Here is a 25,382-nt window from a genome sequence, read left to right as displayed (position 1 = left end):
TGGATGACTATGTTTGTGTCTTTAGGAACCTTGAGGGCTAGAAACTTGCTTTTCTAAATGTGATTTCTGGGGGCCCCCAACTACAGATTCTGTGCTTTGTTGCAGAACACTACCTATGATCACCCTGCAAGGTGATCACGAGACAGCTCATGTCCAGAGCCAAGGGGTCTCTCGGCAGCCGTACCTTGAGGTCCAAGGAGAGCTTGCTGGAAGTGAAGACGCTCAGCTTGATCTGCGGCACGCTGATTTTGAGGTTCTCAAAGTAGTAGCGCTTCTGGGCCCCGCTCTGATCGACAGGCTTCTCGTGGAGGTTTTCGTCGTAGCTTTCGACCTCTGCAGCCAACGGCACAACATGGGCATCAAGCCTGGGAGGACCATGTCACTACCACGGCCATTGCGAAGGACACCGCGCCCTCCCCAGAATAACCAGTGACGTTTGGATCTGAGCAAGAACAACTAGTAATGTTCTGATATGAGAGGTTCGGCTTTGTGCTCTGTCGTCCCCCTCTTGATGCCCTCTCTGAGCTGGAATCGGAGTCTCTTCTCATAAGAACTGGTTGTTTTTAAGTAGGGGCTTCCAACAATGCTTCAAGAAGTGTACCCTTTCGGTTGCAAACATTCAGCTTAGCTACTCCACAGAGATTTTTGGAGCGAGGGAGGCAGAGAATAGACACACAAATTTAAGTGTCCCAGTTGGGGAGACAGGTGACCCCAGGCACTGACTCACATCCAAACTAACTTTATCTATCTATCTATCTATCTATCTATCTATCTATCTATCTATCTATCTATCTATCACATTCATATACTGCCCCATACAAAAAAGGTCCCTGGGCGGGTTCACAATATAAAACTATTAAAACATTAACTTACTCATCGCCATCTTACTGAAATCACTGGCATAGTTTCACTTGTCCTGTTAATTTCAATGGGGATACGGAGTGCTCATTTCCTGAAGCCTGTCAGTCAGGCTGAGGGGAGGGGTCGGCTGAGCATCAGTATGCAGCCAGCCAATCAGGAGCGGAGAAGGAGGGTCTTCACCCTCCTCCCTCCCCTTCTGCAGCGGACACGTCGCTGAGGACGCGTCAGCTTCAAGCCCGCCATGCTCAGATGGGGAACAAATACTGCGGCTGCAGCACCTCGCAAAATGGCCGCCGTGCATGTGCGGAGGCCATGTGCATGCAGGCATCCCGCAGGGGTAGCTGGGAAATACCCTGCCGGCATGCGGTCATAGCTGGGGGGAGTGCTCTCATTACGGAAATAGTGACAAATGGAGGAGGAGCAGGGCTGGACCCGCTCTCTTCCGTGTTAAAAGGGGCTCTCGGTTTTAAAGGGATGGCCTGAGATTTGGATGCTGAATCGCGTTTCACACGCATCCTTAACTAGCACCCCTTTTCAGCACTACACTGCAAAATAATTTAACAAAAAACATTCACAATATAATTTGGAAGTGGCATTTCCATTACTCTCCAGGAACGACGATTTAAGACCCCAAACAAATTTTTAAAATGGACTTCTTAGACGGGAGAGAAGATTGAAATGGGAACCAAGATACATTTTAGGTAGCCAAAACTCAAGTTCCCTGTCCCAACAATGAAATTTTCCCAATAATTTTTCATTTCCTTTATTTACAGACTCCACATCTGACAACGTACCTGATTCAGACTGATCACAGCCAAAGAAACTCAGCAGCTTAAGGAGCAGTTTCTCCTCAATTTGGACTGTGAACTTGCGAGCCGTGATCATCAGATGCTAAAGAAAGAGGGAGAACTTTTTTATTCCCAATGCACCAGCAATATAACATATAAAAGTAAGTAGAATACATCATATGAAATATTTCGTCTAAATGTATCCACAAAAACTTGTAGATGTGTTGTGGATGTGCGTAGATTTAAGTTATTTCTCATAGTAAACTTGTGCCTGTATTTTTACAAAACCACAAAGTGACCCTGCCCAGAACCAGTAAGCCACCAATTACACAAGAAAATTTCACAGAATTTCACTGGATGACTCTGGGCCAGTCATAGGGTCAAATACAACCATATTTTACCGCTCTGGGCTCCTTGCAGGAGGAATGGGATATAAACGTAAAATTAAAGATCTGAAAAGATCAGACTGCTGATTTGATGGTCTGTCAAATGCCAGAGAGGCACACAGAGATCATTCCCTCTGAGACTTGCAAGTTATTTACACCGCTTAACCACATCAAAATTCAGGAGAGCATTGACCCTTGTAAAATGCCTTATACTGCTCGTGTACACCCTTGTGGCTCAGGTGCCATTGAAACAACTGCATATATTTTGCTTTCTTCCTCATTTTATAAGGATATCCGGAATAGCTTTTATCTTGCCTTTTTTTTTTTAGTAAATTATCTTGGCCATACTGTTGTTTTATCTGCAGCACCTTCTGTCTGATCATGATGATTCCATTTCTCTAGATGTGGCTAAATTTTGCTTTCTAGCTGGCAAAATATGCAAAGAGAAGCTTACTTTGATGTAGGTTCTTATTGTCTGTGGCAAATGATCGGCAAATGATCGTTTTACGATCATCTATCTGGTCGATGACCGTAATAAAGAGATAGCTTTGGTCCAGGTTTGCATGGAATGCAAACATTGGCAGCTAGAAATACGCATTCAAGAAATACGCCGCAGACTAGCACTTGGTAGGGTTGCAATGAAGGCCTTGGAAAAGAGATTAGGATGCCGTGACGTGCCTATACCTACAAAGATTAGAATCGTTCGGACCATGGTTTTTCCCATGACACTCTATGGATGCGAAAGGTGGACTTTGAAGAAACAAGAAGACGCTTTTGAACATTGGTGCTGGAGAAGACTTTTGAGGAGACCATGGACAGCCAGGAAAACAAACAAATGGATCATAGAACAAATCAATCCAGAATTTCCACTCGAGGCACAAATGACCAGGCTCAGACTATCATACTTTGGACACATTGTGCTCCCTTGAGAAGTCCATAATGCTGGGGAAAGTTGAAGGAAAGAGAAGAAGAGGACGACCAGCAGCAAGGTGGATGGACTCGATTAGGACAGCAATGAATGCACCACGGAGAGACCTTCAAGGCTTATTTGAAGACAGATCATCCTGGAGAGGTTCTATCTATGTGGTCGCTAAGAATTGACACCGACTTGATGGCACTTAATCAATCAATCACACCATTCACTCAGGATTACCTTGTATATATCAGTTAAAGGTCTCTTACTGGGAAATTTCATGGCATTCAACTGCACCGCTGGGCCCGTCTCTGCTGCTTCGTTCTCACTGGTTCTGGGGGTCAGAAAGAGCATGAACGGCTGCGTGGTACCAATGAGCTGGTTGTCCACCTGAAGAAAGGACACGAGAGGAGGCAGTAGTAGCCTGTCTCATAATTGTAACATTTAAATTTTTGTATGCACACGTTTTAATTATTATTTATCCTATTTCTATGCCGCCTGTTACAGACCTCTCTAGGTGGTGTACAATATTACATAGGAACATTGGAAGCTGCCATATCAGAGTCAGAGCATTGGTCCATCTCGCTCAGTATTGTCTACCCAGACTGGCAGCGGCTTCTCCAAGGCTGCAGGCAGGAGTCTCTCTCAGCCCTCTCTTGGAGATGCTGCCAGGGAGGGAACTTGGAACCTTCTGCATGCTGATGCTTTCCCCTAAGGAGAATATCTTACAGTGCTCACACCTGCAGTCTCCCATTCACTCCCTGACAGCATCCAGGTACATAGGAAGCAGTGACTTCTCCAAGGTTGCAGGCAGGAGTCTCTCTCAGCCATCTCTTGGAGATGCTGCCAGGGAGGGAACTTGGAACCTAGATGCTCTTCCCAGAGCGGCTCCATCCCCAAGGGAATATCTTACAGTGCTCACACTTCTAGTCTCCCATTCATATGCAACCAGGGCAGACTCTGGAGAGGAGAGCTGGCCTTGTGGTAGCAAGCATGACTTGTCCTTTCAGCTAAGCAGGGTCCAGAGCCCTGGGGCAGCCAGAGAAGGTCTGTTCCCAAGTTGCCACCAAACGAGTTGGTGGCAACCATAACTGGACCTCTCCAGACCATCTTAATAGGCGACAGGGTTCATGACAGAGAAGGCGCTCTCTTAAATACCACGGACCCAAGCCAGACACATGTGCACACATAGGCTCTCTTTTTCTCTCGGGGACCTGAGATAAAGGTTTATGACATCTTTTGCAGCGTGGAGAGGGAGAAGGGCTCTGAGAACGCCCCCCCCCCCCGGGAACCCTTCAAGTGCTCCTAGGGGGGTACTGTTGGAAACCCCTGAATTGGAAGATGGAAGCTTCCAGACACAAAAAGAAGATCACAGAGCCCCATCCACTAAAGAGCATGGGTCCTGAGCCACCTAATGGCGCAGCACGGAAGTAACTGGCAGCAGCTTCTCCCAGGTTGTAGGCAGGAATCTCTCTCAGCCCCATCTGGAAACGCCACGGAGGGAATCTGGGACCTTCTGCATACTTGTAGATGTATTGTATATAGTTAGAACACAGGAAGCTGCTTTCTGCCGAGTCAGATCATTGGTTCATCTAGCTCAGTACTCTCTACACAGACCGGCAGCAGCCTCTCCAAAGCTGCAGGCAGGAGTCTCCTCTCAGGACCATCTTGGAGATGCCAGGGAGGGAACCTGGGACCTTCCGCGTGCAAGCATGCTGTTGCTCTTCCCAGAGCGGCCCCATCCCCTAAGGGGAATCTCTAACACTGCTCACCCATGTAGTCTCCCATTCAAATGCAAACCAGGGCAGACCCTGCTGAACCAATGAGACAATTCATGCTTGCAACTACAAGACCAGATCTCCTTCCCGATGAGAGAATGATCTTACTGGCTTTAGAACGTTGCCTTCTTCCTTGCAATTGCTTCTAAGGCCAAGGAATTACAAGAAAGATTCCTGGAGGACAACCTGCTCCAGGAGAAAACTCAGGAGCTTACCTGCTGGATCCTTGCCAGTGTTTCCTCTAACAGGGATTCCCAGATGTGGTTGACTACAACTCCCAGAATCCTCAAGCAAACAAAAGCCATTGCAGCTGGGGATTCTGGGAGTTGTAGTCCACAACATCTGGGAACCCCTCTTAGAGGGAATACTGATCCTTGGACCGGTTAATTCAGATCTAAATTCATACTTTTGGGTCTGCTTTCATTTCGGGAATTTCTATTTTCAGTTCTGGTTTGAAAATCCACCCAAATGCTCTGTACCTGCACATCTTGTATACTGAGTTCAAGAACTTGGCTTGTTGACAGCTGGGTGAAATGGACGTTGATGCCAGTAAAGCTCGCGAATATTAACTCTTCTGGGACTTTGTTGACTAGAGACAATCCGATGCCACCTTCCAGTTTCAACTGAACCTGTGAACCCAATGAAAAATGCCTGTTTTCAATCTGGCGCCTTCAAGGATCAAGCAAGCACTTCTTTTCATGTGGTGCGCCCTGGGGTTTTAAAACTATTCATCATATTTTATTAAAATATTTATCTCCTGTCTTTTGATCCCAAAAGGAGACCCCAGGAAGTTTATAACAAAATGAGGCTGCCATAAGAGATCACCAAAAGATCCTCTAAATACAGAAATGGCAGCAACTTTAAAAAGCATTGATTGATTGATTGATTACGTGCCATCAAGTCAGTGTTGACTCTTAGCGACCACACAGATAGATTCTCTCCAGGATGATTTGTCTTCAGCTTGGCCTTTAAGGTATCTCAGTGCATCATAGGACAAACTAAAATGTCCTAAACCAAAGTTCTCCACCTTGGGTCCCCAGGTGCTTTTGGAAACAGGAAGCTGCCTTCTACCAAGTTGGTCCATCTAGCTCAGTATTGCCTACAATGACTGGCAGCAGCTCTCCACGGTTTCAGGCAGAAGTTCTCCCAGCCCTACCTAGAGATGCTGCCAGGGTTTGAACTTGGGACCTAGACACTCTGCTACTATGGCCTCATCTCCTAATAACATTGGAAGCTGCCTTCTACTGAGTCAAGCTGTTGGTTCATCTAGCTCAGTATGGTCTACCCAGACTGGCAGCGGCTTCTCCAAGGTCGCAGGCAGGAATTTCTCTCAGCCCTCTCTTGGAGACTATTATTTTAACAACAACAACAACGACAAAGATCTACAAATTGAAATTGAAAGGCTGTGGCAGAAAAAGACCAAAATCATCCCAGTGGTAATTGGCGCCCTGGGTGCAGTTCCAAAAGACCTTGAAGAGCACCTCAACACCATAGGGGCCACAGAAATCACCATCAGCCAATTACAAAAAGCAACTTCACTGGGAACAGCCTATATTCTGCGACAATATCTATAACAGCAACAAAATTGGTAACAAAATTCTGGCATCCCAGGTCCTTGGGAAGGACTCGATGTCTGGATAAAACAAACCAGTCAATAACTGACTGTGTAAACAAGAAATAATAATTTATTTGATTTCTATACCACCCTTCCAAAAGTGGCTCAGGGCAGTTTACACAGAGAAATAACAAATAAATAAGATGGCTCCCTGTCCCCAAAGGGCTCACAATCTAAAAAGGAACATAAGAAAGACACCAACAACAGTCACTGGATGTACTCTGCTGGGGGTGGAGGGCCAGTTACTCTCCCCCTATTAAATAAAGAGAATCACCAAGTTAAAAAGGTGCCTTTATGCCCAGTCACAGATATGCCAGGGAGGGAACTTGGTACCTCAGATGCTCTTCCCAGAGAGGCCCCATCCCCTAAGAAAAACGTCTTACAGTGCACTTACAAGGGGTCACATCGGCCCCAATGAGATGTTCCGATGGCAGTTGCTGGGGGCGAATCTTGCCACCCTGCTGGTGCCCCACGAATCTGCCGCCCAAGGCCACCACCTCACCTAGCCTCATGAACGGGCCGCCCTTGAGCACCGCACTCAGTGGGCCATGTCCTCCAGGCTTTTACAGCAACACAAGCAAAGCCATGGTTTGTTCTCGGGCCTGAAATTGGGAGGCCACACAGACCCTCTCATGGGGGCAGCGACAAGGTTATGCGGTGCTGTTTGCGGGGAAATCAACCTGGCAGAACAGGAGCACCGCTTCGCCGACTCACTTCCAACTCTTGCTCCGTGTCTGGGTTCTTCAGCTTCTGCAGATCTTGCTCCAGCAGCTCGTCCCCTTCATACGAGAAACGGTCGTTTCTGCGTTGGTTGAAGTCTGTTATCTGATACAGAAGGCACCATTAGGATTGCTTGCCCCCTGCCAGCCGGCCACGCTTCTCAGCATCAGGCAACGCCATGCAGGGCCTAGAAGAACTCCGTGGAAACGAGAGGGGTCCGCCACGCGATGCCCAGGGATGGCCAAAGGAAGGCTCTCCAGCAGTTACTGGACTACAACTCCCATCAACCCCAGCCATAGTGGCCAACAGCCAGGGATCATGGGAGCTGTGGTCGAGCAATAGCTGGATGAACTACAGACTGGCCATTCCTGCAAAATGCACTAGCCGGGGCCAGAGTTGCCAGAACCTAAGGGGTATACTCGTGGGTCAAATGGGCCGTCAGCCAGAATCTGGCTTTTAAAAAGCCAAATCTGGCTACCTAGGCCGGGGCCCATTGGGTCTTTGGCCACCACCACAGGAGCCTGCGACACAGGCGCAGCCTTGCTGCCCTTGGCCCAGCTAGCTCGGTAATGCCTACTCTGACTGGCAGCAGCTCTCCGAGGTTTCACGGTGGAGCCTCTCCCAGCCCGACCTGGAGATGCTGCCAGGGATTGAACCTGGGAGCCTCGGCATGCAAAGCAGATGCTCTGCCGCTGACCTATGGATGCTCCTGATGAAAATATGAAGGTTTCTGCTGTGTCAGATCCATAAGAACAGCCCTGCGGGATCAGGCCCAAGGCCTATCTAGTCCAACACCATGTTTCCCACAATGGCCCACCAGATGCCTCCAAGAAGCCCACAGGTAAGAGGGGAGAGCAGGCCCTCTCTGCTGCTATTGCTCCCCGTGGCACTGAGAGGCATCTTGCCTCTGAAGCTGGAGATGGCCTATAGTCACCAGACTAGTAGCCGTTGATAGTTCTAGGTCCAGGGTCCACCTAGCTCAGTATTGTCTACAGATGCTCTTCCGCTGAGCTACAGTCCCATGCCCTGGATCGGGAGATCAACTCTCTCAGAGGCTCAGAATTACTGCCCTTCATTCGGAACCTGTGGACAGCTTCCTTGAAGTGGTGCTGGGTCCAAGGTCAGGACCGAGAGGGTCTAACAGGTCAGGAAAGGAGGTGCCTTGTGGATCTGGGAAGCAGCTATCCCTTCTCCTCTTTTCCATATGCTCTCCTTCTTTCTGCCTTCATCACCCAAGCTCTCTCTTCCCCCTCTTTCGATTTCCAGCTCTCCCCTTTTCCAATCCTTGGCTTTCCAAGGTTTCAAGCAGGAGTCTTCTGGAGTCCTTCCTGGAGATACTGCCAGGGATCGGAGCTGGGACCTTCGACATGCAAGCAGACACTTGCCACTGATCCCCATTTGATGGTCCCTTTTTGGGTACAGAAAGCCTGGGTGGACTTGTGTGTGTGTGGAATTATTCATGTGAACCCCGTTATTTGTGGGGGTTCCGTTCCACGTGGGGCATGGATAGCAAATCTGCGGATAATAGGGCATTAAAGTCAACATAAATGGCGGGGGTGGGGGGGTTTTAGGTTCCCAGACTTGAAAAAATTACCCGAAATTGCCCCCCAATTGAGAAAATGGGCCAAATAAAGTGACCTACAGTACTCCACTATCCTTCAGGAGTCCAAGGATGCCCCCACAAGACCAAAAGTCACCGAAAGTCGGCTGAAAAATCACATTTTGGGGGAACATTTGTCATCCCCCATGAGCCATAACATTTCCAAACTCAAAATGGCGGCTGGAAATGACCTCCGAGACCACATGGAGAATGCCCATCACCTGGAGGACTCTGGTGGGCCCGTCGGGCATGACCCGGACTACCAGGACCCCAGAGCCTGGCCTCATCTTCTGGTTGATGAACTGCTGCTCTGGCGGAACCGGACCCAGCATCTCCAGCGAAGTGTCAGGACCGAGGACAACTTCTGCGCCATCGTGTAGCCCTTTGATGCCTCCTTTGGCCTAGCAGTGGGGGAAAACACACACACATCCAAAGTCATAACAACAATAAGGAAGGCCAAATAACAAACAGAAAATACTTAAAATAAATAACCCCTGCTAACTAGGCAAAGAGGCACCTTTTTAACGTGGTGATGCTCTTACATTTAGCAGGGGGAGAGCAACTGGCCCTCTCTACCCCCAGCACAGCATCCCTCCAGTGGCTGTTGCTGGTGTCTGTCTTATGTTTCTTTTTAGATTGTGAGCCCTTTGGGGACAGGGATCCATCTTATTTATTTATTATTTCTCTATGTAAACCGCTTTGGAAACTTTTGTTGCAAAGTGGTATATAAATATTTGTTGTTGTAAATTGCATTTTACCTCCAGCTGCATTTTCGGACCACACTCACATATTTCAGCGGGCAGAAACCATTCCTGTTATCTTTGCCTAGTTTGCCAGGGTTATTTTCCAGGCAAACTGACTGAAAGGCTGATCTGACGCCAGGGCAGAACTCTGGCCCTGTTTGTTGTTGGGTGACATCACTCCTGACTAAGGCCACTGCGGCAGGGGATTATGGGAGTTGTAGTCCAGAAAGAGCTGGAGGGCCAACGTTGTGCAGTGGAGACCTAGGCACAGTTTGTTTGTTTGTACACCACCCCAAACCTCTATGTCAACAAATACAACACCCATCAAAACAGTTTAAAACTACAATTCTAATTAAAAGGTTTGGGTGAATAAATGCACCTTTAGAGACCTTTAAAAAGCCGACAGAGATGGGGAGGCTCTTATTTCGGCAGTAAGTGCCTTCTGAAGCCTTGGGGTGGCAATGGAGAAGGCCTGCCCTGAGTCACCACCAGACGAACTGGTGGCGATTGCAGATGGACTGCTCTGGATGATCTCAGTCGGCGGTGGGGTTCATAACAAAGAAGAGATTTTCCTGGCAGGTTATGTAAAACAGGGCCAATTAACCTTCGCCTAAGACCTATAACGGCGCAGCGGGGAAATGCTCGACTAACAAGCAGAAGGTTGCTGGTTCGAATCCCCGCTGGGATGTTTCCCAGACCTCTATCGGGCAGCAGCGATATAGGAAGATGCTGAAAGGCATCATCTCATACTGCGCGGGAGATGGCAATGGTCAACCCCTCCTGTATTCTACCAAAGACAACCACAGGGCTCTGTGGTTGCCAGGAGTCGACACCGACTCCACACCACAACTTTACCTTTTAACTTTAAGACCTATATAAAAGACGCACTGCAGGAGCACGTGTGCAACTGACTCAATCTCCGAAGAGTTACAGGGGCAATATCTCCGCTCAACTGGAATTCTACTCTCTCTACCAGCCAAAGGTTCTGAAGAGACTCCTTGTGGCACTGGAGTTGTTGAGTCGCTAGCGCATGTCCTTTTACACTGTGCCTTTTAGAGGACTATTCGCCCTATATGGACAGAACCTCTTTTAAAAGATAAACTGGGTTATTCTGATGAGTATTATGTTTCTTATTTTTCAGTGGATCGCCAGGCAGAGGTTACAGAGAGGACTGCAAGATTTTGTGCTGCGGCACGTCAAATGAGACGAGAGAAACTTAGCTGTGTATGACCTTGCCATCTTGGTAGCTCAGTTTTATCCAATTTATTCTTTTGATGCTGTGTATTTTTACTGTATTGTGTTGTTTTTCTTCCTGGTTTCCTTGGTCATGGACTGTAATAATAAATTTGATTTGATGTTCTGAAGGGAGGGCATTCGTATGGGCCCTCGAGAAGGCCCATCTATGTTTAGGGAAAGTAAAAGATAATCTGCTGGGCAAGTTCTCATCCTACCAATGAACAGGTGGAATGACCTAAATGCCCTCGACAGGTCGTTCAGAAACTCAATATCCCAGATACCTTCGTTTAATAAGTTCTTTGGCCCTGACCAATCCCACAGTGAGGATTTTATGTCTATGTAAACTGCTTTGGGAACCTTGGTTGGAAATTTGTATATGAATATCCGTTGTATTCGTATTTCAGTGGACAGTCCCGCACGGATAGCTGACCAATTGTGGTGTGTGTGTTACCTGAACGATCCCAAAAGGCAGGTGGACCCAGCTCCAGTGCGAAGCAAGAATCCCACCCGCCTTTCAACAGTCGTTCACTCATCTTACGGCCTGAAACCAACTGCTTCTCAAGGAAGCGACACCTTCCTGGAAAGAGAGAGCAGGACCTTGTTATATATAGGGCGGTGTGGTGGAACGTATATAGAAGCTGATGAGTTGAGTGTGTGAGGGTGACCCTTCTAACCAGACACAGAAGGTTCAGAAGGGGGAGGGAATTTAAGAAAGGCAGTGGAGACAGAGAGAGAGGAGAGAGTTGGATTGAGTTGTGTGGGAGGAGGCGGCGTTTTGAGCTGGGGGTTGAGTTTGGGCTGCGTGTTCTGAACAAGAGAGATTGTTATGGGGGGTTGTGCGGAACTTGAAGGATGGACTTGTGGAGGCTGGAGAACCAGCAATGTTCTGGGCAGCTCCTAATAACAGACACGAAGGTCTGGAGGAATTCACTAAGTTGACACGCCCAAGTTTAATTACCTCTGTCCCAGTTATCTCACCCCACTATATGCTACGTTTTATCCAGAATGGCGGAGGGACCTAGTAACTTGGGAGAGGAGCTTGCGTGCCCTGCTTTGCCGAGATCTTTATTCGAATCAGTAAATCACGACTTATTCTTGTTCTAATTTCATACCTCGTTTTGTTTCGTTTTATATTCTGAGCATATATGCCTATCCTGCGCTCGCAAGGCCATGCAGCCCAAAGAGAGCAGCGGAACAAGAACTGATGTGGGGGCAGCGAGGGAAAGGAAAAGCTGAATGAATTCCCAGAACCTGGAGACTAAACTGTCATAAGACAATAAAGACAAATCACCTCCCTAGAATTGAGAGGGGGCATCAGGGTGGGACCCTGACAGGCTGGTTCACGACCACCCGAAAGTAAATCCGATGGGGCCCAGAGGTTGCTAGGGGGCAGGAGCTCTTGGCAGGCATCTTGCCTGAACCCTCTCAACTCCAGTTCCCCATTTCCCCCCAAGATTCTCCACCCAACTGCAAATGCCGGTGACAAGTTGGGTGGGGAATCTTGGGCGGAAGTCAGGAACCAGGGTCACGGGTTCTCAAATTTGAGTCGCCAGATGTCGTTGGGCTCCAACGTTGACGCCGTTCTTCCTTTCCCCGTGTACTCGGTGTGTTTCTGTTAGAGCAGGGATGCGGAAACTTGGGACCAGTGTTCTCTCTAACAGGGATTCCCTGATGCTGTTGACTACAGTTCCCAGAATCCTCAGCCAAAGGCCGTTGCAGCCAGGGATTCTGGGAGCTATAGTCAAGTACATCTGGAAATCCTTGTTACAGGGAACACAGCTTGGGTCCCCATTTGTTGTTGGACTTCCATGGTCTTTGACCATTGTGGCTGGGGATTATGGGAGTTGAAGTCCAACAACATCTGGTGACCCAAGTTTCAGAACCCTAGGAGGAATATGACATTGGGAGCGTAATTTTCAGACAAATGCCTTGTCCCGGCTCTGATGCTGGGTGGAAAGGAACTGCAAAGAATTTTTTATTTTTATTTTTAAAGGTGTGTGGTGTGCGTTGGGGGAGTCAGGGCAAACAGAAAGCTCACACATCTTGACAGCATCTCTTTATAAAGAATTCTGAAGAGTGCATCTGTTCTGCTGGAGCTTACAAAGTGGTTCCAGATGTATAGCTCACAGGAGATCAAAGATCCCAGAGTTACTAACAGCCCACTTTTGCTCCATCAGGTCCCGTTCTTATGGAAGCAGTTTGCAGATCGCCTTTGAAAATCCTCCTCTTATTAAAAAAAGCGAATTCATCATAAACACACACCCATTTAGCTCTGAACATGGAAAAAGATTCATACCACAACAAGCAATGTAGATATCTTTAAAAAAAATCAACCCACAGATTTCTGGAAACAAGAACTCAATACGAACAAACAAAACAGAGAGAGATCATAAATCATTTGGGAAAGAAAGCACAAGAAGGGTCAAGGCCTGACAGAACAGAAGGCTATCCAAGTGCCTTTTCTTAGGAACATGGGAAGCAGCCATATACTGAGTCAGACCATTGGTCTACCTAGCTCAGTATTGTTTTCACAGACTGGCAGCGGCTTCTCCAAGCCAGGCAGGAATCTCAGCCCTATCTTGGAGAAGCCAGGGAGGGAATTTGAAACCTTCTGCTCTTCCCAGAGCGGCTCCACTCCTTGAGGGGAATATCTTGCAGTGCTCACACTTCTACCCTCCCATTCATATGCAACCAGGGCGGACCCTGCTTAGCTAAGGGGCCAAGTCATGCTGGCTGTCACAAGCCTAGCTAAATACAGCATATATACTAGTATGCAGAAGGTGTGCAGTACTAGTATGAAGCTTCCCATGCTCCTAAAAAGGAAAAAGAACTTCAAAGTAATGTGTGGCTCATGCATTATTCAAATACTCCTCCAGATTCTTGGTCTTCAGAGAAACGGCTTCTCTACAGATTGTACAACGGGCTCATCCCTATTCCCCTCAAGCAACACTGCAGAAAATATGCACACCAACCTGTACGACAAGCCCGTGCATGCCGCAAACCAGCTTCCCATCCCGAAAACTCCAGGTCTGTGTCGTGCTACGCCGCCTGTCGGGTTTCCTCAGCATCAGCGGCTCATACCTGAAAAAACAAGCCAGGCTCTTCCATTTCATCTCTGATATCTTTATATATATAAAGAGAGAGACATAAAACCCCACAATCTGCCTGTTTTTCCTGGTTTTGTTTTGATGCTCACACATCCCGTCTCCAACCCCGAATTCCTAGGAAGACTGCCGAAAGGATTCTCCGGTGAGCTACAGTAATAATGTTGTGTACAACAACAAAATGAAACGGAATACAGAAAGACACAGGCAAAACCGTGCTTTGGTAGGAAAGAGGGACATCTGATCCAGATACGGGCGGGTTCACATGGCGTTGAGGGCCAGCAGACTCAGCTGAACCCGGGTACCTTAGAGGCCGCCTGCTACCAGCTGAATCTACGCACCAGACTAGATCAGCTGGGAGGATTTGCTCTGTGTGCCGACACCTGCTGAGCCCCATTTGTTGAGCATGAGGGACAGGAGCCTTCTCAGTGATGTGCAACTCACTCTCAACTGAACATCAGAACAGCCCTGCTGGATCAGGCCCAAGGCCTATCTAGTCCAGCATCCTGTTTCACACAGTGGCCCACCAGATGCCCCTGGGAAGCCCACAGGCAAGAGACGAAGGTACGATGAAGATATCCTCTCTCCCGCTGTTGCTCCCCTGCAAACTGGGATTTAGCGGTATCTTGCCTCTTGAGGCTGGAGGTGGCCTCTAGCCCTCAGACTAGTAGCCGCTGATAGACCTGTCCTCCATATCTTTGTCTAAGACCCATCCAGGCTGCTGGCGGTCACCACATCTCGTGGCAGAGAATCCCACAGGTTGATCATACATTGTGTGGAAAAGTCCTTCCTTTGGTCGGTCCAAAACTTCTTGGCAATCAGTTCCAAGGGATGACCCCCCTGGTTCTCGTGTTGTGCGAGAGGGAGAGAAACGGAGACCCGTGTGGCTCCCACGTCCCTTTAAGAGGAACGTGAAGACTGCCCTTTTAATCCAGGGCTTCTGCTCAGTGGGCTCTCGCTTGCTCTTTTTACATTTTTAGCTGTATTTGTCCCGGCTTTATTTTATTTTTTTTAAGTGCATTGTTTTTATCTTGTTCTTAACTGCCCTGGGGTCTTGGGATGAAGGGCGGTGTATAAATATAAACAAATAAAAAGCATCAAAGACCCAAACAAACCACCGGTTCCTGGAGCGTGCTCTTGAGTCCAATTTCCGGTTTCGGGACAGCTACGCTGACATCAGGCGGGCTGTCTGAACGCACCAATGCCGGCCCACTTCCGGCTCCGAACCAACATCGGCAACCAACTTCGCACCTCGGTTACAGATGCTGGGCTTGGAGCCAGAGGCAGAAGAGAATATGCTGTTGCTGGCGGGTTTGCACGACACCCCCAAGGCTGGCAACAAGTTCACTGGAGGATGGGGATGGAGCTCAGTGATAGAGCACCTGCAAGGAGAAGTCCTTGGCAGCACCTCCAGATAGGGCTGGGAAAGACTCCGGCTTGAAACCCTGGAGAAGCCGCTGCCAGTCAGTGTTGGCAATAGTGAGCCAGACGGACCAAGGGTCTGACTCAGTATCAAGGCTGCAGCCTACTGAAGGTCTGAAATTGCTCACGGCTGCCTTTGCAGATGGGGCTGTGGCTCAGTGGACGAGCCTCTGCTTTGGAGGCAGAAGGTCCCGGGTTCAATGCCTGGCAACATCTCCAGGCAGGGCTGGGAAGGGCTCCTGCTTGAGACTTGGGAGAGTTGCTGCCAGTCAGTGTAGACAACACTGAGCTAGATGGACCGATGGCCAGACTCAGTATACAGCAGCTGATACAACGATCTAGCCGCTGCAATTTCAGAGTTCAGTGGTAGAGCATTTGCTCTGCATGAAGATGGTCCCAGGTTCAATCCCGGGCAGCATCTCCAAGTAGGCTAGGAACCCTGCCTAATATTTTGGAGAGTTGCTGCCAGTCAGTGTTGACAATACTGAGCCAGAGGGACCAAGGGTCTGGCTCGATATAAAGGCTGAAACTGACAAGGTCTGACTCGGGATCAGGCAGCTTCCTAGATGGGCCAGAGGTCTATGCTGCAAAAGGTTCCAGATTCCATAACTGGCTTTCCCATGAAGGCACCGCCCTACGTTTCTAATCGCCGGTTTATTCTGCATCACTCATCTCTGAAAGACGTGCTGAGCCGACGCTTGTGCAATGAAGAATGCCTTTTGCATGATCAAGCGGCTAGGCAGACGTACCTGTTGTCGGTGACTGCGGCAAGGCCTGCGATGTCCAAGATGATGGAGGATTCCGCGGAGCGGGGCGGGGACGGCTTGTTGGGATGGTGGGGGACAGCCGAGCCCTCGTGGCAGAGGAGGCCCGTGCCCGTCATCCGCCACAGCTGGGAGCGCTTCCCTGGCTCCTGCGAGGAATTGGAGCCACGGAAGAGAAGGGGGCCCCCCATCAGTGGTGGTGCTCTTCTTCTTCTTTTTAACATTTTATTTTACAGAACAAACATTACAGTCCAAGTCCCTCCCCAAAATAGACCACTCTCATGTACGCCAATCAGTGTTCTAATTTTTCTCATTTGTGAGCAGAATTTGTGAGCAGAATGTCTTGGGGCACAGCATCAAAGCAGTGTGTGCACACCTGCATTCGGAATGGGGCCTCCCTGATTCAACCAGAGGAGAGCTGGGCTCGTGGTCGCAAGCATGGCTTGTCCCCGTAGCTAAGCAGGGTCTGCCCTGGTTGCAGTTGAATGGGAGACTAGAAGTGTGAGCACTGGAAGAGATTCCCCTTAAGGGATGGAGCCATTCTGGGAAGAGCAGAAGGTTCCAAGTTCCCTCCCTGGCAGCATCACCAAGTTAGGGCTGAGAGAGACTCCTGCCTGCAACCTGGGAGAAGCCACTGCCAGCCTGTGAAGTCAATACTGAGCTAGACAGAGCAATGGTCTGACTCAGTATATGGCAGCTTCCTATTTTCCTAACCTGAGCAGGATCTAAAACTGACTGAGCAGACGTCAAAAACCGCGTGAGCACATGCACATGCGCACACCTTAGAGGGAACACTGGCTCCGATCCACTCAAGCGACACCCGGCCCCTGCTGATGTGTCTATGTGCCTTTTGCTCAGTGGTGCCACCGAAACACCAGGTCATATGCTTTTTTAATTGGAACTTTTATGAGGATATTTGAGCTTGAGTCCCCCCCCCCTCCCGTTCTCTGCCAACATCCTGGGAATTCTGACGACTTTTGCGTTTGAAGATTTTAATACTCCAGTGACTGAAAATGCAGCCAAACCTCCTGGCTGCAGTCATAAGGAGGTCAGAATTATTAAGGGTGGCTAAGCTGTGCTAAGGGAAATATTTCTCTTCTTTTCCCCTCTGTGGGTTTTGCAACTGTGTGTAATTTTATGAGACTACATGTATGCCAAGTAAGATGATGCTTTCGTTTGTCTAACCCAGGCCTGATGTTTTCAACCAGGTGCCTTTTTGTGGTGTTCTGTTGTTTATGTCAGCTCCAGTTTGCATTTGAATGGGAGACTACATGTGAGCATTGTAAGATATTCCCCTTAGGGGAAGAAGAGCACCTGCAAGCTTGCATGCAGAAGGTTCCAAGTTCCCTTCCTGGCGGTATCTCCAGGATAGGGCTGGGAGAGACTCCTGCCCGCAACCTTGGAGAAGCCGCTGCCAGTCTGGGTAGACAATACTGAACTAGATGGAACAAAGTCTGACTCAGTATAAGCCAACTTCCGATGCAGTTCTGTGGTTTAGTGTGATGTCTGAACTTGCCCCGATGGCTACCTTTAGATTTATAATCAAGTAACCTCTCTCACAAATCCCCCGAGGGTCTCATACCTTCTTCTTTAATATGACTCGCTGGGTCTTTGGAGAAACGTCCAGTACCAGTTCAGCACAGTCAACCTCTTTATGTGAAGCCACCGGCCTTCCAGTTTCTTCCTGCAGGCTAAACGTCCAAAGAAATCCATTAAAAAGCTCAGTACAGTAAACGTCACTTTTTAAAGAGAAAGCACAGCTGATTCTAGAGATTTCCAGCATTTTAGAAAGAGAGAGAGAGGCCTAGATGCAAAACAACTTTGGACATGCTGCTGACTGCTGGAGAGTCATTGTGGGTGATGGAAGAGTTCTGTGTGACCCAGAAGGTGGCATACTCCACATCACTATTGCAGTTTAGACTGAACCATAAGCAAAAGAAAGCATGTCAAATTGTGGCTTTTTACCAGGCTTTTTATATGATTGTTTCCACTGCTGCTGCTTGTATTTTGTACTGTTTTTATGCTTGTGTTTTAATTTTTTTATTTTTTAAATCAGATTTGTTTTTTTTATTTCTAGCTGAATATTTTAATGTGTCTTTTTATAATCTTGTTTTTAAATTTTAATTTGAGAGTGAGAACTAAAGGCTTATGTCAAAGTAGTGTCGTCGTGGAAGTTTGCAGTTTCTTGATCTGGAATATGAAGCTTGTAATGATTGCTTTTGACCCAAGGTGAGTCCGATGATCATGAATTCCTCTCCAGCTTACATCACAATCCAGACTGAAGAACTCCCACGTGATCCTAATGTGAACTGTACATTAATGTTTACATACACAAAGAAAACAGCACTCAGCCAGAAGTACTTTCTTTTCGTGAAATGAAAACCTTCCTCCTGTTAATTTGAGGATTTTGCCAGAATGGTTCCCAGGCAATCACGGCCTGCAGATGCATGGGCAAATCCATGACTGGCATGTTGACACCGCCATTTTGAGGAGAAAAATGGGAGCACAGAATCCTCTCCCCTGATTGGTGAATGGAGGTGAAAGCATCAGAGATGGTCTGCTCAGGATTCCCAATTATACCATGGGAGAAACTATGACCTTGGGGGAGCCAGTGGTGGTGATCATGACATATGCAGGACTATATAATGCAGTGGTACATTTCAGGGGTTCTCAACGTTCGGTCCCCAGGTGTTAATGGGCTTCAACTCCCATAATCCCCAACCAAAGGCCACTGAGGCTGGGGATTATGGGAGCTGAAGTCCAATAACATCTGGGGACCCAACATTGAGAATCCCTGGTATATTTCATTATATACTTTTAAAATTGTACTTAGTATATTTGTACACTGCCACAAATTCACATCTCTGGGCAGTTTATAACCAACAGAAAACAAACTAAAGTAGAAATTAACCACATTTCTAGTTAAAAACCCTGGCTGAATAAATGTGTCTTGTCTTTCTAAAAGCTCCCCCAAATGCTCCAAAAGCGCCCCCATATAACTTAACGGAGCAGAATGTTTGTGAAGTCAGAGGGCACTTAACAGACAAACAGGTGGGCCGAGCTCATGGATCTCAGTGGTGTGGAGGAAGGTTCGAACACACTTCTCAGCCTGAAGAATACTCCCTCAAGACAGTCAGAACTAGAGGAAAAGAAGCTGGGAGTGAACCCCAGAGACCTCCTCACCTAGTTCCACACAAAAACACACACAAAAGTGATATGAAGTAAGACCCAAATTGCAGCAATGACTCCTGCCTTTGTTGCTAACTTTCTGGTTCCTTTCTAAAACCATGCTCGGCTCCATGCTCGGGTAACACACACACACACACACACACACACACCAGGGAAAGAAATACGGCGATGTTTCGTTGTGGGTCCAAACTTCTGATCCACGTGAACACAACCCTCAACGCTCCAATCAATGGAGCCAAACGCGACCCAGGAAAGCTTCTCATTAAGCAGAGTGAACAAGATGAACGGTGACTCAACGTCTAATGCGGGGGGTTTTTTTGGGGGGGGAGATAAAAGATAGAAGGGGAGTTACCCGGAGAAAGTGTAGGTGGCAGCGATGTAGATGAAATTCTCGTAGTAGAGCTGCTTGCTGTCTTGAAGGTCGTCCATGGAGCAGGTGATTTCGGAGGAGCCGGCCCCTTTGACCGTCAGCGTGATGTAGGGCGGGAGGGTGGCCTCGTCCCAGGCGTAGTCCAGAGAGGTCATGGGCTTGACCTCCGTGCTGAGCCGAGGCTCTGCCACGCCGTGCTGGGTGAACACAAGCGGGACCTAGAAGAACCGCGAGGAAAGGCGGCGTGAGAAGGGAACGATTCACAGGCAGTCCAGATCCCGGCTCGTCTTTTGCCCCGGGAAGTCCTGATTTGGAAAAGGACTTGCATAAAGATCAGCTAATGGATCTGTGGCAAGACCGGGATGTCGACTCACGTTTCACTGGTCCAAAACCAACAGTCCATTGAGGAAGCCGCCAACGACGGAGTCAGACCCTCGGTCCCCCTAGCTCAGTACTGTCTTCCCTGACTGGCAGCGTCTCTCTAAAGTCCTTCCTGGCCCTACTCGGAGATGCTGAGCTTGGGACCTTATGCATCCAAAGCAGATGCTCTACTGCGCCATGGCCCCATCCCCAATACAGGAGCCTTTCCCAGCCCTACCTGGAGATGCTGCCAGGGATCGAACCGGGGTCTTCATACATGCAAAGAAGAGGCTCTGCCACCGATCACCTGGGTAGACTCTTCCACCAAATTTATTAGGAACATTGGGAGCTGCCTCCTACGGAGTCAGACCCTTGGTCTACCTAGCTCAGTACTGTCTTCCCTGACTGGCAGCGTCTCTCTCAAGTCCCTCTTGGCCCTACTCGGGAGATGCTGCCAGGCACTGAGCTTGGGACTGTGCACATACAACGCAGATGCTTGTAAGTTCCAGAAGCAGGGCTCGTTACCTTAGAAAAGTTGTCAATGCGAAATGGAGGCGGTAGCTGGTCAGTGTCGCTAAACGAAACGCGGTACGTCGCTCCCCTCAGAGTGATCTCGACTCGTAAAAAGTAGCACTTCCCCAGGGTGTCCCTGCAGGAAGTTCAAACACACAGCTGTCAACATAGTAAGCTGCCTTACAGTAAGTCCGACCCTTGGCTCGCCTAGCTCAGGATTGTAGGAAGCTGCTGTTTCCTGAGTCAAACCCTTGGTCCATCTCGCTCAGTATTGCCATCCCAGGCTGGCAGCGGCTTCTCCAAGCCTGCAGGCAGGAGTCTCTCTCAGCCTGATCTTGGAGATGCTGCCAGGGAAGGAACTTGGGACCTAGATGCTCTTCCCAGAGTGGCTCCATCCCCTCAGGGAAGTATCTTACAGTGCTCACATGTAGTATCCCATTCAAATGCAACCAGGGTGGTCCCTGCTAAGCTAAGGAGACAAGTCATGCTGGCTACCACCAGATCAGCAGCTCTCCAAGGTTTCAGGATGGAGTCTCTCCCAGGCCTACCTGGAGATGCTGCCAGGGACGGAACCCGGGACATTCTGTGTGCAAAGCAGATGCTCTACCACTGAGCTACGGATGCACCCGATAACTTTTTTATTTCTCCTATTTATATACTGCCCTATATAAAATTGCTGGACAGCGTACAATTAAAACCCAGGGAACACAAAACAAACATCTGAGACTGCCTACTGAGTTGGTTCATCTAGCTCAGCCCACACGTATACTAGTCTCCTGCCTTTGAACCAGTCTTTTTTCTTTAAAAAAAAAAAAAAAAAGTGAAATCACCCCATATGGTTAAGTACCTCATATTGATATGAAAGGAATTGTTTTTGTTGACCTCAAAGCCCCCCGACCAGATGCAGTTGGGGACGTCCATGAGCCGCACACACAACAACTGGTCGTAGTCATTCCGAGGCCAGTGGAAAACCACGCTGGACCCCGGGAGGGTGGAGATGTAGCCATCTGGATTGGAAGTGCCCTAATGAAGGGGCAAAAAGGCAATCAACAATACAACAACAACAACAAAACAGTAACAACTACGATTTCAAAGCCGCAGCAAGACTGACAAAAGCATTGAGGCTTTTGAACTTTGGTGCTAGAGAAGACTTTTGAGGAGACCATGGACAACCAGGAAAACAAACAAATGGATCATCAAACAAATTAATCCAGAATTTCCACTCGAGGCACAAATGACCAGGCTCAAAATATCCTACTTCGGACATATTATGCGAAAACTCAGCTCCCTTAAGAAGCCCATAATGCTGAGGAAAGTTGAAGGCAAGAGAAGAAGAGGACGACCAGCAGCAAGGTGGATGGACTCAATTACGACAGCAGTGAATGCACCAATGGGAGGCCTTCAAGACCAAGCGGAAGACAGACCATCCTGGAGAGAAGCTATCTATGGGGTCGCTAAGTGTCGACTCCGACTTGACGGCAATCAATCAATATTTCAAAGACCTCTTTTAATGCACACGTAAAAACCTTTAAATCCAAGATCTTACAAACTTGAGCCAACGCGTTTCTGGCAAACTGTGGATGTTGGGGTCTGGGGGTGTGGGGTACATAACGCTATTCAGCTACTGTTAAACGCTGGGCAAGCCCCTGGAACCCGTGAGCCCCTGGGAAGAAGAGACAAGAGAAGCTTTCCTACCTGTCCTCTGGCAAATGCCCGCTGTGCGAAGGCCAGCTTGTGCACGGACTTGTTATCCAACAGGTAGCGCGGTGCAAACGTCACCATGCAGGTGTCGATGTAGCGGCCTCTGCCCTTCTTGACGTCGATACCTAACGACACACGCAGCCGTTAACACAGACGCAGCTGGCGCTCGAAAACCTTCTCTAAAGAGAAACTTAGATAGCTCCTTGATTTCTTGGCCGGGGGCCTCTCTAACTTATTATAGGGTCGTTCTCACAACCACAGATTCCTGGGCAGGAGGGGGGTCAACCCCGGAATCTGTGGTCGCCAGGGGCACCGGGACGCCTCCTGATGCAGCAGCTCTGAGCCCTGGGTGGCCCAGATCTTATAGCCAAGTTAAAAGTGTGATAGGAGACAAAAGAGAATGGTCCTGTTAGGACTGTACCACTTCGGACTATGGAGGGACGTGTGATGTTTGCTTAAACTTAAAAAATAATAATAATAACCCAGTGGGGAAAAGCTGTCCTTCCCGCTCCCGGCTCCCACACAATCACTCTTCTGCCGACCGTGAGCGAGCCCGGTTCTCCCATCCCAGCTGGGCGCTCCTCCTATCCCGACTGCAATCGTGAGAATGGGCCTCTGAAGCACGGCCTCAATTACGAACCACGCAACCGTGGATACATACCAATGTTATAAATGAGGCCGGGCCGGTTTCCTTGCTGGATCACTTTAAGGGCCCTGACGCCACTTCCTCCATCCAGCGAAAAGCCCTGGCACCAGCCGGGCATGCCTTCAGGGTGAATCCCTCTCCCGACTCGCATCGTGCACCTGCAGCGGGGGAAAAGGAATCCGGATGGAGCAACCCGATCCAAATCATCACTTTTGGACGAGCCTTGCAAGTTCACCAACGAACTGGCGGAAATAAATACGTGGCGGTCATTCGTCAAGCAGGTGGGACAGGGCCTTCTTGGCGATGGCTCCCAGGCAGTGTTCTCTCTAACAGAAAATCGCAGAGGTTGTCGACTACAACTCCCAGCATCATCAGCCAAAGCCCACTGCAGCTAGAGATTCTGGGAGCTGTAGTCAACAACAGCTAGGATCCCTTCTTACAGGGAACACTGCTTCCAGGCCCCTGACCACGCTCTCGAATGAGATCTCTCATAATCCCGACACTTAACCCGGGTGTTCTGAAACTTGGATTGCCAGACGTTGCTGGAGTTCAACTCCCAGCGTGCCATTGAGGATGGGGATGTTGGGTACTGAAGTCCGGCAACATTGGGGGACTCGCGTTTCCGAACCAAATTAAACACTTGTGGGAGAAGGCGATAGGATCAGCTATATTTTAACTGGAGCTAAACCTGGTTCGGTTGCAACCGGCAGCTTTCCAGCTCTGCTGAGCAGTTTAAGCCCAATTAACTACTAGCCACCTAATGGTGTAGCGGGGAAGTAACTTGCCTAGGGAGCAAGAGGTTGCCGGTTCGAATCCCCGCTGCTATGTTTCCCAGACTATGGGAAACACCTATATCGGGCAGCAGCGATATCGGAAGATGCTGGAAGTCATCATCTCTTACTGCGTGGGAGATGGCAATGGTAAACCCCTGTCTTCTATCAAAGACAACCACAGGGCTCTGCGGGCACCAGGAGTTGGCATCGACTTGACGGCACAATCCTTCCTTTCCTCCTCCTCCTCCGGATACTTATATAGCACTCTTCAACCAAAGTTCTCAAAGCGGTTTACATATAAAAATGAATACTACATATACATGGTCCCCTGTCCCCAAAGGGCTCACAATCTAAAAAGAAACACAAAGAAGACACCAGCAGCAGCCACTAGAGGGTTGCTGTGCTGGGGTTGGAGAGGACCAGGTGCTCTCCGCCTGCTAAACGGAAGAGAATTACCATTTAAAAGGTGTCTCTTTGCTCAGTTAGCAGGGGTTATGTGCAAATGTCACTATATATATACACATACATATACATACATATACATACATATATTTTATATATATATATATATATGTTTACATTTATATCCCGCTCTTCCTCCTAGGGGCCCAGAGCGGTGTACTACATACCTGAGTTTCTCTTTCACAACAACCCTGTGAAGTAGGTTAGGCTGAGAGAGAAGTGACTGGCCCAGAGTCACCCAGCTAGTTTCATGGCTGAATGGGGATTTGAACTCGGGTCTCCCCGGCCCTAGTCCAGCACTCTAATCACTACACCATGCTGGCTCAATCCAGCAGCTTAACTGCAGCTAAAGCCAGGCAAAAGCCAAGAAGCGAGTGATGAAACTGTTTTAGAGGGAGAAGCACAGTTTTAGCTTAGTGGTAAACCAGATTCTGGCTGTAGTCACGAGGAGTGCAGGATTGAGCCATGTAGACCATGGAGTCTGGAAGGAGTCGTAAGAGTCTCCCGGACTACAATTCCAGCTGTGGTCTTAGGAACGTAAGAACAGCCCTACTGAATCAGGCCCAGGGCTGGTCTAGTCCAGCATCCTGTTTCCCACAGGCGAATGATGATGGTGTGCCCTCTCTCCTGCTGTTGCTCCCCCGCAACTGGGATTCAGAGGCATCAATTCCCCCATCCCTAAAGCTTACAGGTTGGGCTGCTCCTTGTCGGCGTAGCAGAAAAGGAGAGGGCTCAGACTCCTGGCAAGCTCGTGCTCTTCAAACTGGCCTGCTGCGTCTATCTTGGCATTGTCCTGCCTGAAGATCAGCGGCAACCCTTGAAAAAGAGCAGACGCAAGTTACCTTTGGAAAAAAATCTGTATTTGTACTCCAAAAGTGCACAGGGATTGCCTAACAGCAGAATTAGGTGGAATACGGGAGGAAAGCTGGTCTTGTGGTAGCAAGCACGTATGGTCCCCTTTGCTAAGCAGGGTGCACCCTGGTTTGCATTTGAATGGGAGATGAAATGTCAGCACGGTAAGATATGTGCCTTCTCCTTTGCTGCCCCTGTTGAAATAAGAGCCTCCCCATCTCTGGCAACTTTTCAAAAGGAGGTACATGAAAGCTGGGCTTTCTGCTGATACAGAAGTACAAGTGGATACAGCCTGTCTAAGGAGTGGTATCTATCTGGGGAAACAACTTTTTAATTCCAAACCGGCAGCATATTTAGATAATATTCTTATTCCTAAATTTAGGTGCCCATTTACTCTTGCCCACCTAAATGCCCTTCTGACGGCTGTTAGGGATGGTAGATATAAAGGGATTCCATGTAATTTAAGGATTTGCCTCTGTGGAATGAGTGCTGTAGAAACTACCCCTCATGTTATTTTATATTGTAAATTTTATAGTGATGCTCGTTTAAAACGAATTACTCCTCTCTTGGGGAAGTTTCCAGGTCA

General features: G+C 48.6%; 1 protein-coding gene across 6 annotated transcripts in view; it reads right to left on the bottom strand.

Annotated features, from left to right (window-relative positions):
• Positions 1 to 25,382, bottom strand: part of VPS13D (vacuolar protein sorting 13 homolog D) — a 171,515-nt gene that overhangs the window by 46,676 nt on the left and 99,457 nt on the right. For 4 of the 6 annotated variants that reach the window (XM_053280941.1, XM_053280945.1, XM_053280944.1 and 1 more), the window contains 15 exons: positions 24,634 to 24,760; positions 22,725 to 22,867; positions 22,058 to 22,188; positions 21,210 to 21,385; positions 20,375 to 20,498; positions 19,472 to 19,707; positions 17,513 to 17,621; positions 15,916 to 16,079; positions 13,613 to 13,721; positions 8,883 to 9,062; positions 7,056 to 7,166; positions 5,206 to 5,355; positions 3,189 to 3,338; positions 1,656 to 1,752; positions 185 to 333 (listed from right to left, as the gene is read on the bottom strand). In XM_053280941.1, coding sequence (XP_053136916.1) covers positions 185 to 333; positions 1,656 to 1,752; positions 3,189 to 3,338; positions 5,206 to 5,355; positions 7,056 to 7,166; positions 8,883 to 9,062; positions 13,613 to 13,721; positions 15,916 to 16,079; positions 17,513 to 17,621; positions 19,472 to 19,707; positions 20,375 to 20,498; positions 21,210 to 21,385; positions 22,058 to 22,188; positions 22,725 to 22,867; positions 24,634 to 24,760 — 2,156 coding nt within the window. Of the gene's footprint in view, positions 1 to 184; positions 334 to 1,655; positions 1,753 to 3,188; positions 3,339 to 5,205; positions 5,356 to 7,055; positions 7,167 to 8,882; positions 9,063 to 13,612; positions 13,722 to 15,915; positions 16,080 to 17,512; positions 17,622 to 19,471; positions 19,708 to 20,374; positions 20,499 to 21,209; positions 21,386 to 22,057; positions 22,189 to 22,724; positions 22,868 to 24,633; positions 24,761 to 25,382 lie in introns of those variants that run through there. The other 2 variants (XR_008312635.1, XM_053280946.1) reach the window with 2 other exon arrangements.

Source organism: Hemicordylus capensis, chromosome 16 (genome assembly GCF_027244095.1).
Source record: "Hemicordylus capensis ecotype Gifberg chromosome 16, rHemCap1.1.pri, whole genome shotgun sequence".
Taxonomy (NCBI): Eukaryota; Metazoa; Chordata; class Lepidosauria; order Squamata; family Cordylidae; genus Hemicordylus; species Hemicordylus capensis.
This window is presented reverse-complemented; position numbering and strand designations above follow the sequence as displayed.